The sequence below is a fragment of the Lemur catta genome, chromosome 11, assembly GCF_020740605.2.
Source record: "Lemur catta isolate mLemCat1 chromosome 11, mLemCat1.pri, whole genome shotgun sequence".
NCBI classification, from domain to species: domain Eukaryota; kingdom Metazoa; phylum Chordata; class Mammalia; order Primates; family Lemuridae; genus Lemur; species Lemur catta.
The window spans coordinates 12,911,758-12,924,477 of NC_059138.1; the positions used below are offsets into that span (position 1 = coordinate 12,911,758).

Genomic DNA, 12,720 nt, shown 5'->3' on the forward strand with positions numbered 1-12,720 from the left:
TATGGAAGGTTCCACTGGGCTTTTTGATGCTAATGGTAATGAGACGTCTGTCTCCCTGGCACTGAATATTCCGAAAGGCAGTTAAGGCACTGTATTTTCTGGAGGTTCTGCTTCAGTCAGGCACAGGAAGTTTCAATGAGATTTCTCTCAACATCTTCTGTAGCTCAAGTGTTTTCACTTAAAAACAATCTTTATGCCAACTCTGGGGGTCTGAGTGGGTCCCCAGGGAGACACAGGTTCTTGTCCAAATATCTAGAGAGGAACTGATCTTAACTCTTGGGTTATGTTTAGACATGTCCGTCGGTGACTTCTTGCTATTAGGGGATTAAGCAGTGGTTTGGGGCCCCCATGTTAGCGGTTATAGGTAGGCAAGAATGGGCCAAGAAGTGATTCTTCAGAAGGCAAAAAAGAGGTAGAATAATGATCGTTGTTCTTTAAGAGGGCACGGTGGCGTAAGAGAAAGTTGCACATCGGTTCTGGACCAAGTGGGACCGCGATTTCAGATTTTGGGAACCTCGGTGACATCGGGCTCCACTTGATGGTAGGGCTTGTTTGTTCAAGTTACCTCCTCCAGTACAGAGTGAGGGTAATACCTAACTCGTGCGGTTGTTGAGAAGATTCACTAAACTGGAGGCAGCGCGCCCTGCTCGCAGAAAGCGCTCCGTTCTTTCCGGGAACTGGCGGGCTGGGGAACTTCCTCAACAGGGCTCTCAAGGCTTGCGTCGCCCGCCCCTATCGACGGGCTTATATAAACTCCAGCAGCGACCCACGATCATTCTAGTTCCTCTTCTTTCCGAAGAAGCCTCGCGGAGCCCAGCTAGGGAACCTCACCCTCGCCGAGCCTAGAACCGGGAAGAGGCCAGCGGGGCGGTCCTGCGGTCGCCAGCAGATTTGCCCGCGCTCGTTCACTTCCTTTCTTCCCGGCTGCCGTCGCAGCTGACTTTCCATCTGACGCAAGGACCCGGTGGGTGAGAGCTGACCTCTGGACCAGAGAGCCGAGCGGGAAACCGAAACTGCGGCGCCCAGCTAACGGCGGCGCAGAGCGCGCACTCGCGTGCCCGGGGCGCGCCCGGCAGCAGCACCGCCCGCGCCCGCCCCCCCGGACACTTGTAAGTTTCGATTTTCCTGCGAGCCGAGTCCCGCGCCCCGGAGGAGCCTGCACGTCGCGCGCGCCATGGCGGACCCGGCGGTGTGCTGTTTCATCACCAAAATCCTGTGCGCCCACGGGGGCCGCATGGCCCTGGACGAGCTGCTCGAGAAGTTCAGGCTCCCTGAGGAGCAGCTCTGCGACTTGCTGGAGCAGGCCGGGCCCGACCGCTTCGTGTTGTTGGAGACGGGCAGCAGTCCCAGGGTCACCCTGTCCGTGGTGGCCAACACTCGAGCCCGGGTCTGCCGTCGCAAGTACTGCCAGAGACCCTGCGATAACCTGCATCTCTGCAAGCTCAATCTGCTGGGCCGGTGCAACTATTCGCAGTCGGACCGGTGAGTGCCCCGGGAGGGAGGGGTGGCTCCCCGTGGCCCCGGTCGGGGCAGCTGCTCGGGGAGGGGCGCGCCCCCGCCGGGACCCAGCACCTGACAGCCTCTCCCTTCAGCTGCTGCCTTCTCCGCTCCCCTTGGGGAGCCCCAGCTGGGCCCGCGCTTCTACCCTTTCTTTTCCCTTCCTTCTAGCACCTCCAGACCTTTCCTTGAACATGGCTAAAGCGACAGTGCCTGGCGAAGGCCAGGCTAAATCTCCACCCCTGCCCCCCCCCCCCCCCCGCCTGTAAGAATCAGAAAAATAAAGTACTTTGGGGCAAGCCAGGGCCTAGAAAAGTGGGGGGCAGGTTTGAGAACGAAGGAAATGCCTCCACTCTCAGGTATCTTGAGGCTTTCCCTCTCCACTGCCTTCTACCCTAGACGTGTTGTGGTCGTCCCCGCTCCCCAGCCGCGCCCGCCACCCCGTTCCGTGTCCACCGCGGCGCGCTGCGGTCTCTGCCTGGCGCTCCCTTCCTCGCCGCCTTCATTCCTCGTCACCACTTTCCTGGTGTCTGGCGCCAGTCCGCACACCTGACCGGAACGGTCCTCTTCAAGGTCGCCAAAGATGTGGCAGCCTCTCCCGGTGCCCCTTCCACGTGTCTCTCCTCGGTGGCCCGCACCGTCGACCACCCCCTCGTGGGACCACGCTCTTAAATCGGTTTAAAATAGTGCAGCTTACATCCCAGGCATCTGCTTCTGTGTTTCCATTTACTCTTTTTTGCCACAAATATACGTCTGGTCCAAGGTTTCGGTTAAGCCTTTTGATGCAGTTGTCTTCCAAATCCCTCTCTAAGGGAGATCCCTCCCGTGGGTTCCACTGTCACATCCAGCAAGATGGCCTCCGGGCGCACGTTGCTGCGCGGGCCTCCCTGCCGGGCCCGGTGCTTCCTCGCCGTGTCTGCGGAGCAGCTGCGCCAGCATCCTGCCCCCATCCTGTCCCCACCGGTCAAACTCATCTCTTTCCCGCCAGGCCAGGCGTGGTCTCTGACCTTTTCCCCCACGTCTTAATCCTTCTCCTCCTCCACAAGCCGTTGAACACCAAGTCCTTTTTGCGGAGTCTTTCATTCCCTTTCTGACCAATTTCTCCTTCCCATTTCTGAATGAATGCCACCTTGAATTAATGAATGCTTCTCTCAGGCCATTGTTTTTCCTCCCATCTTTTATGTCCCTGTGTACTGTTGCTCAGTTATTTTTCTCAATAGTTTTCACACTTTGTACATCCTTAAAAAGTTTTTTTTTTTTTTGGAGACAGTCTCACTCTGTTGCCCGGGCCAGAGTGAGTGCCCTGGCATCAGCCTAGCTCACAGCAACCTCAAACTCCTGGGCTTAAGCGATCCTACTGCCTCAGCCTCCCGAGTAGCTGGGACTACAGGCATGCACCACCATGCCCGGCTAATTTTTTCTATATATTTTTAGTTGTTCAGCTAATTTCTATTTTTAGTAGAGACAGGGTCTCGCTCAGGCTGGTCTTGAACTCCTGACCTTGAGCGTTCCACCCGCCTCGGCCTTCCAGAGTGCTAGGATTACAGGCCTGAGCCACCGCGACCTGGCCCTTAAAAAGTTTAAATGGTGTCTCAGTATCCAAAATGATGGTCATCAAAACTTTTGATCGTGCACTCAACAGAACACTCTGTCATTCACCCCCAATATGTGTGTAATAAAACACAAAAGACCAGTGTTTTAAATGTATTAGATGAGATAATATTTTTTAAAAAATTTATCTGTTGAGAGCAAAAATCCTTTTCGATCACTCTAAAACTTAAAAAGTGCATTCTTGATGTTTCCTTATTTAAATACTTAGTATGTTTTGAGGCAACAATTTGAAAATCTGTTTTGTGTATAGAGGAAGTCATCTAAGTCACTGACGACTGAAGAAATAAGGAAAGAAAAATGGGGGTGGAGCATAGAAAAGGGAGGACCGTTCTAGCACATTCTAGCACTATACTGAATAACAACAGCTTTGAAAAGAGTGTTATCTTTTTCTGTTCTCATCTGTTCTGTTATGAAAAATTTCTCACCAACTAGTGTTGACCTTTAGTTTTAAATACATATGCTTTTTATCTTTTAATTTCTTACTATGGATATTTTCAATGTACTCGAAAGGAGAAATGATGAATCCTACATACCTGTCATTTCATTTCAACAGTTTTCAAAATATGGCCAGTCTTGTTTCATTTATTTTTCCCTCTCTGTCCTTATCCCCAACCTCAAGGTGTTATTTTAAAAGCAAATCACGGTGATCATTTGTTTTGTAAGTACTTTAGTATCTCTAAAAGATAAGGATAATATTTTATTAACATAATACAATGATCGCTTTTAAAAAAAAATCACAATTTTATTGTCATCTAATATCAAGTTGTGATTCAAATTTCCTTGATTGTCTTGTAAATCCAACTGGTATTTTCAGGAAGAAAAACTCATACAGACATAATTCATAATTGTTTCTATTCGATATGTTATATACCTGGTATATTTAGAAACTTTGTTTCAACCTATTGTGTACACAATACGTTTAGAAATTTAGTTTTATGATTTTATTATGGTATATTTTTGCCTGGTTTGAAACATCAGCCTTTTAAACTCATTAACTGGACCATTAACCTGCATTTTTCTATATTTTATAAGAGTATATATGATACAGGGATTATTTGGTCTATACAAGTTTAGACAGAACCTCTAGAGAATTCATTAAATTTTTTTTTTTAAGTAGAGTGATAAAATTTTATTTTCTACATTTATTGGTCTAGCCATATTTTTAATTTCCTTTTACATCACTTTTGAATTTGGGAATCACAAACTTTTAATTCGTTAATGTATAAAGTATGCTAACAAGGACCTCTGGGAGAATTTTTTTTTTCCGTCAGAACCTACAAAACATGTCCTCCCCACCCCAAGTGTGCTTTTTAAATATTCTCCTCTTAGCAACTTATAAAACTTTGTCTTCTAAAACTTCCCACTTGTGAGTCTAAGGACTTTCTTTGTGGATTACTGGTTAATGGGGTCCAATTGATACCCATGTTGAGATTACTATTCAGTTCAGTAAACTGGTCTCTATGTTGGGACAATTTTCATTTTGCTGGACTTACAAAATTTCGTCTATAGTACTATAATTTTTTTGTTTATTCTTTGGACAATTTATTCTTTCCTTGACATCGCTTTTCTTTTTTTTTTTTAATTTTAATAGATTTAGCGGGTACAAGTTGAATTCCATTACATATGTATATTGGATAGTGGTACAGTCTGGGCTTTTGGTGTACCCATCACCCTGGTAGTATACATTGTACCCCATAAGTACTTTTTCATCTCTTACCCTCTCCCACCCTCCCCCCTTGTGAGTCTCCAATATGCATTATACCACTCTGTGTGCCCTTGTGTAGCCATAGTTTAGCTCCCACTTATAAGTGAGAAATGCATCATTTATTTTTCTGTGCCTGAGTAACTTCACTTAGGATCATGGCCTCCAGTTCCATCCAAGTTGCTGCAAAAGACATTATTTCATTTTTCTTATCAATGAGTAGTACTCAATGGTATATATATGCCATATTTTCTTTATCCACTCATCAGTTGATGGGCACTTAGATTGATTCCATGTCTTTGCAATTGTAAACTGTGCTGTGATAAATGTATGAGTGTAGGTAGCTTTCTGATGTAATGATTTCTTTTCCTCTGGGTAGATATCCAGGAGTGGGATTGCAGGATTGAGTGGTAGATCTGCTTTTTTAGTTCCTTGAGAAATCTCCATACTGATGTAGTACTGCAATTTATAGATGGAATTTCTCCTATCTGTTCTGTGGTTCTTGTCTTTCCTTTTGTGATGCTTTTAGTTATACATTTTAGTCAACAACAGGGCTTGCTTCGATGTTGGACAATTATTTCTTTTGGTGCATTGCTTTGGATATTTCTATTTGCTTTGCTGAAATATATGCCCATACATGGAGTTCTAATCACAGTTCTGACACAAAAATAATCACCATTTATTGAGTATGATAAGCAGTTTAGAGATAATATCCAAGTTAGTGTTTACCATAGCTCCTGAGGTAGGTATTATAAGTCCCATCATTAATGTAAGGAATCTCAGACGTAGAGCTCTTTAGAAATTTACTGAAGGTCACATAGCTAGTAGCTAGCAGAGTTGGTATTTGAACCCAGATTTGAATGACTTCTTAACTAGCTACTTCCATTGTCCAGTAGCCATATGAGGTTATTAATTCAAGGTTTTTTTTTTTTTACAAGCATGATTTCTGTTTAACTGTTTAAAGCAGACTGTCTTCTGCTTGCTTTGTGGTTTCTGCCAATGTGGGTGGTTCCTCTGGCTTCTTTCCTGTTTGTGTGCCTTTTCCTTTTGGTTAATTGAAACTCTGGGTGGGGGTGGGTAGATGGGAAGAGGACTAGTTGACTATTTCCTAAATTGAAAAAAATACTGAAAAGCACAAAGATTAATATAATAAGCATTAGAGTATATGTACTCTGAATATATAAATTATATTATATAAAAGGATATATAATATAAGAAGCTTATAACTAAGAATGAATAAACGTTTACATTTTTCAATTTGGCTTCTTCTCTTTTAAAATAAACTAAACAATCACAACAGGCCTAAGGTTATTATTTTTCTCTTCCCCAGTCTCATTCCCCTCCTTCCCCAGAAGCATTCTCAATCAATGGTGTGAATCCTGACCTTCCATGATTTTATAATTACCTCACATATATATTTATTAGTTTTAATTTTTTTCTTTTAGAGACAGAGTCTCACTTTGTCTTCCAGGCTGGAGTACAGTGGTGTGATTTTAGGTCACCATAACCTCGAACTCCTGGGCTCAAGCAATCCTCCTGCCTCAGCCTGCCAAATAGCCAGGGCTACAGGTGCGCCTCACCATGACTGGCTAAATTTTTTTCATTTTGTGTAGAGACAGAGTCTTGCTATGTTGCCCAGGCTGGTCTTAAACGCCTGTCCTCAAGTGATCCTCCCACCTTGGCTCCCAAAGTGCTGGGATTACAGGCCTGGGCCACTGCACCCAGCCATCTCAAGTATATGAGGGCTATCCAGAAAGTATCCAGCTATTGTTAATATATCTTTCATATTACATGGCTGGATACTTTCCAGACGGCCCTCATACATTTGTATCCATATACAAAATGTAGTATTATTTTATGTGTTGTAGAATTTTTACTCAATGTTGTTTCAGAGATCTGTTCATATTGATACATAAGGGCCTATTTTACTCATTTAAACAGTTGATTCGTATTTCATCATATGATTTATACCACAATCCAGTTACCTATTTCCCCAATAATGTATATTTGTTACAGTTCTAGTCTTTTGCTGCAACAAGTCATGCTGCTAAGAATATACATGTAGGTGTCTCTTGGTTCTCACAGCAAGAGCTTCTCCAAGGTAGATCATTAGGAAGTAAAATTTTTGGGTTGAATGCTTGCACAGCTTCAACTTTTCCAGATTCTGACAAATTAGTATTAAAAGTGGTTGTGCCAATTTGTACTTTTGTGTTTGAGTGTCCCAGTTTCCCCATTTTCTGGTCAATTAACATTTGGTGTTTTCATACTTTTTTTATTTATGCCAATTAGAAAGGTATGAAATGGCATGATTGTTTTAATTTAAAAAGAATTTTCTCACTAAAGTTATGCGATAAGTCTTGTGAAAAAAATGTATTTTATATATTATGTTTAGGTCTTATAAAATATAGAAAGAGTGTGATGAATATCTGTATACCCACAAATCAACTTAAAAAGTAGAATATGGTAGTTAAACCTGCCTGAATTCTCTTCCTTGGTCATCTCCCTTTTGTAGAGATAGTAATAAGAGGTAAATGCTGTTCTGTAGTTGGTGTTTATTTTTTCCATCCATGTATTATTTTCCTACATATTTGTGTATGGTATTTTTAAACAATATTTAGAACTGTTCTGCCTGTTTTCAAACCTGCGAACCTACAGATGATATCAATATGGACGGTGCAAATATTTGCTCTATTTGCTATTATTTGCTCGACATGATAATTCTGAAACTCACTCCTAACATACAGGGCCCTATTTCTATACTGCTTTGAGGCCTGGGCAAAATAGACTTCTACCCTGGGCTCTGTGCTTTATGATCCTGGTTCTGGCCTCCCCTCCAGTTCTATCCCTGCCCACTTTTCAAGGAGTGTGTGGGACCAAGGAGTCGTGCCCATCTAGAACCTGTGGCCCCCACTGCTTTTCTACACTATGCTCTGGGTTGTTGGGCCCCTGGAAGTCTCAAGCCTACTGCTGGGGCCTGTGTGGGCTTCTTCCCTGGGTCTTCCCACGTGTGGAAAGAATTTGCACGTACAGACTAGTGTGTCCATTGCCTCTGTGTGATGGCACTAGCAGTGTGAGACAGAGCCCGGGGTAGGAAGAGAGCAATGGGAAGAGAAATTGGGAACCAGACCTGACTTCTTCCCCTCTGCAATATTCTGTTATAGAACTCAGAGGAGTCCATGAACTCTAAATTCAAACTTGGCCTTCCTGGTTGTTATGAAAGTATATTTGTTATGATAGGAAGATAGAACATATTTTAGTTAACTGTTAAATATTTAGATATTTGTATAATACATGGGCCTCCGTTTATAGCCTTGCTCTGGGCCCCACAAATTTTAGAGAAGGACTACTCTGATTCATTAGCTTTCTTTTGTATGAATGTAAAAAATTTACATATCAATTTTCTTATTAAAATTGAGATTGTTTTTAATGTTTTGCTATTGAACTATAATGTTTTGAACATTTTGGTACATGCTTCCTTGTGTACATGTAAAAGAGTTTCCCTAGGTATAGAGTAGTGGAATTTTCATACTTAAATTTTATGAGATAATACCAACTTGTTTTTAAAAGCATGTTTGCCAAGTTAGACTCCCATCAGAAGAATATGAGCATTCCCTCACTTTATGTCCTTGCCAACTGGTATCATCAGCCTTTTAAAATTTGTGCTAGTACAGTACAAGGAATGTGAAATTTTATCTCATTGTGGTTTTTGTTCTTCATATATTCTGGGTCTCTAGCCCTTTTAAATCCTATTCTTCATTTTTAAAAGTTTATCTCACGTGGTGTCTTAGTAGTTGCTTCTTACTTGCATTTTACTTTGTTGGCTATTTTAGTGCTCTATTTATTTTTGTTTGTAATAGCCTCTATTTATTTATTTTTACCATTTTTTAAATGGTAAAATTTACTCAGGAGAAGTCTTCCTGGAAGTTTCTTCTGTTACCGCTTGTGCTCTGTCCATAGAGTCCTGAGTCATGTTGTTAAGCTGGTGGCCTTAGAGACGTGCTATTTTCTGCAACATTGTGACACAAAGAGGATCACCCCTGAAGAATCATTGGGGAATTTTTGTTCTTTGTACATTTGCTACATTTTATAATTTTAATTTGATCAAATTCAGCTTTCAGTGTCTGCCGTTTCTGTAGAAATTAAGCTAAGAAGCTTAGCGACATTATAAGTGATACTGTGAACCATGACAAAATCTTAAGTAGTGACAAATAAGCACCTGATAACAAACAATTTCCTACTTTTTACGTAACATAGAGATTGAAAAATTAAACTTTTAAAATAAATATAGATTTGTTTTCCTTCCATTAAGTCGTTCTAATTTGCTTACTGCTCCTGCCCATATTTACTTCCAAATCTGTGTGATCTTTACCTACAGGCGACTTTGGAGGTGATAGTGGAAAAGGAGCAAAGGTTTCCAGAAGGACCTAGGATTTCAGGCCCAGTGGGAAGTCAGTGAAACCAAGTTGCAGTAGGGCAGCTGGACTTCAGTTGGGAGGACAGAGTAGCGACTGTATCATGATCTTTTAACTCTTTCCCATCCAGAGAAGAGATTTTAATATGTTTCAGACCAAGTCAGGGTATCAGGCCAAGAAAGGTCATCCAGGGAAGTAGTTTCCAAACATTTTGATCTCTCACTCCTGTCTGTAGAAAACATTTTGAGTATGTACTCCTAATATGTGTACCTTTATTTAAAAATTATATGATATACAACTTTTAATTTGTATATTCAATATTTACTAATTACATTTACATGCAATACAATGTACCCATTTAAAAGATACAGTTTAAAGAGTCTTGGCAAATGGATACACCCATGTAATCATAACCTCAATCCAGATATGGAATGTTTTCATCAGCCTTAAAGGTTCCCTAGTGTCCCTTCTCAGTTAACCAGTGAACCCTCCACCCAGCCCTTTTAGCCCACACCATAATTTTCTACTTTCTTTTAAAAAAAAATACACATAAGGAGTTCTAACATTTTTTCTCACATGCTGATGGATTGTTTTGGGTAGCGTCTGGGCTGTAGGTACGCAGCTTTGGAGCAGCACTTCTCAAACTTCAATGTGCGTCTGAGTCACGTGGGAAAGCCTACTAAAACGCAGATTCCCAAGTCACACGCTGGAAATTCTGGTTCTGAAGGAGGTGTGCTGGGCCTGGGAGTCTGCATTCTAACCACCACCCTAAAGGATTCTTTTGCAGGGGCCCAAACCACACTTTCAGAAACAAATAGTTCGCCAAGGACATACTTCCTGGAAGATTACAGATGCAAGGTTTTACGCGGCTTCTGAGCTTGAGGGAGTAAAAGAGAAATGAATTCTTTAGTCCAGAATGAACAGAAAAATTTTTTTTTAAAAAGTATTGCTTTCTCAAAGGTTGGGGTGATATGTCTGTTCCTTTCATGTGACAGAACCACAAGACATAAAGGAAAGCTTCGGCATTCTAGTCACCCCATCAACAAATATTTATTGAGCACATACTTTGCGTGGCAAACGGTGGACTATTCTAGAGACTTCTACGCCTTCCTCTCCTACTAAAGGGATCCTCAAATACTATTAACCAGTTAATTAATCTTTCTGTCTAGTTTATTTTAATATTCATGTTAATTTTCAAAGGGATTTATGTTGGGAAGTATGGGTGGGGCTGAAGAGGCCTGAGAGCAGAAGAGGCTTGTGTGACCTACTTTCTCTAATCATTAAGATTTTGGCAATAACACCACCACCTCCGGCCCTTTACTCTCCTTTTTCTCAGTACTGATGTGGACTTAGGGCGATGTTTCCCAGACTTTGCTGTGCATTGGAATCACTTAGGGAATCTTTTAAAAAATACTGATGCCCAACTCCTACATTCTGATCTAATTAGGGTATGAATTGGTCATTGGGAATTTTTTAAAAGTCCCTACGTGGTGCTATTGGGCAACAAAGTTTGTGAACCACTAACTTAGGGGGTTAGAGAAATAAGTCAAGACTAGGGAGACTGACCACAATAACAGAGAGATGACTCTTTGGTGCCACCAGCACTGTTTGTCCCACTCTTGATATGACCGTAGAATACGAGTAGATCTGCTCCATCCTCAGTGGGCCCGGGTCCCTCGTGTTGCCCTTGGCTATCCAGAGGAGCATTCCTCTCCCCGGGCTGAGGCTTGTAGCGGCTGCAGCCTGGGGCTCACCATCTTGCAGCAGTGGGCTAGGGCTGTCTTCTTTGTGCCTAGAATATTCTGGGTGTTACAGCTGTGGTTAAAGCAAGCCCATATTTCAGCTCCACCCTCTCTCCCCACATCCTTTGTTACCCTGCTCATGTGCTCTCTACTGGTCTGTTCTATTCCTCCTCCATCTTACTAGGGTTCCAGATTCAGTGAATCATCCCTACCCTCTAATAACATGACAATCTGACCTTGAACATCAGAAATACAAACTCTTGCTCAGGCTGGTCTCGAACTCCTGAGCTCAAGCCGTCCTCCTGCCTTGGCCTCCCAGAGTACTAGGACTACAGGCATAAGCCACCATGCTGGGGTTGTTTCTGATTAATGGCATTTTATTCTTTAGACCAATGTTCTCTAGATTTTATCTCTCACACATTCTGGTTCCTTTTTTACCTGGCTTACACCATGATGAGCCATTTCCTGTTTTCTATACAAATCTCTCTTTGTTTTTATCATGAAATGTTGAGGGGCAGAGAGGGTGAGAGGGGTATTTTAATACAAATTACTGTCAAGAAACAAGAGTCTCTCAGGTTGTGATCTCTTTCTTTTTGGTCTGGCAGTTGAGCTGAGAGCTAGCCCAGTGTGTACCGATTTGTGAAGCTCAAGAGCTCGGGCATGAATATCCAGTTCAGGAACCTAACCTAGAATCGAAGCTGACAAGCCCAACCGGCGATTCTCAGCCCTGACTGCACACTGTCGTCACCTGGGGTCCCACCCTAGTCAAATTAAACTGATCTCTGAGGGTGCGGCCCAGGTTTAGGTATTTTTAAACACTGCCCAGTTGATTATTATGTGCAAGCAGGGATGAGAACCACCATGCAGGCTAGCTGTTTAGACTGCACCCGCCATGGGGGAGAGCACTTACTTATTGCCTGGGTTAAAATAACATTTTGTTCTGTGGCTGAAAGAGAAAAGTGAAAAGGTCATTTGTTTTTAGGCTCTTGGCCTGAGATTCCTGAGAGACAATTCTGCCTTTTTCAAGGCCATCTTGCTCTTGTTTTTTTTTTAAAGTTATCAGCTCCTAACCCAACTCATGCTGTTTTTAAAAGTTTGTCTGCTCCAAGCTCCTGAAGCATTCTGCAAATGCTTGTTTTGTCCTCGGGGCAGTTCATAATGGTTTGTAGGCGAGCTCTTTTTTGTACTGGGAAGTGGGGAGTTCCTGCAGCTTCTAACCAACCTTCTGCAGGACCCATTGCCCTTTTGGGGGAAGGTAGCCCTGAGCCTCCACACTGCAAGTGTGCTCCTAAAACCAGCTTGTTACAAATGCAAATTCTCACTACCACCTACTGATTCAGAGACTCTGGTGCTGGATTGAGCCCATTGATCTGTGTTCTAACAAACTGTCTAGGTGCATGCTAACAGTTTGAGAGTCACCCAGTAGGTCTAGGATGGGGCCCAAGAATTTGCATTTATGACAACCTCTGAGGTGTTGATGATGCTGGACCAGGGAACCACACTTTGAGCACTGCTAGCTTAGCGAACCCCAAGAGGCCATGGGAGACTTTCACATTATTTCCTGGCTTAAGTCTACTGGGCAATATTATGCATCTGGATCTGGGACAGAATGAGCAGAATGAAGTGGAAGGATGCTTTGGGCACCTTAAAGCTAAACATGAGCTCCTTCAAGCTCTATTCATGTCCCATGCTACTTGTCCCTCCTTAATGCTAATTTTAACAGTTTTTATCTTTTTTTTTTTTTTTTTAAGAGACA

The 12,720-nt window shown here is 42.7% G+C and overlaps 1 protein-coding gene across 4 annotated transcripts in view; it reads left to right on the forward strand.

Annotated features, from left to right (window-relative positions):
- Positions 1-792: 792 nt before the first annotated feature.
- The window catches only part of ZC3HAV1 (zinc finger CCCH-type containing, antiviral 1), a 45,248-nt gene continuing 33,320 nt past the window's right edge, over positions 793-12,720 (forward strand). For all 4 annotated transcript variants that reach the window (XM_045565313.1, XM_045565315.1, XM_045565314.1 and 1 more), the window contains exon 1: positions 793-1,482. In XM_045565313.1, coding sequence (XP_045421269.1) covers positions 1,175-1,482 — 308 coding nt within the window. In that variant the 5' untranslated portion in view covers positions 793-1,174. The remainder of the gene's footprint in view (positions 1,483-12,720) is intronic.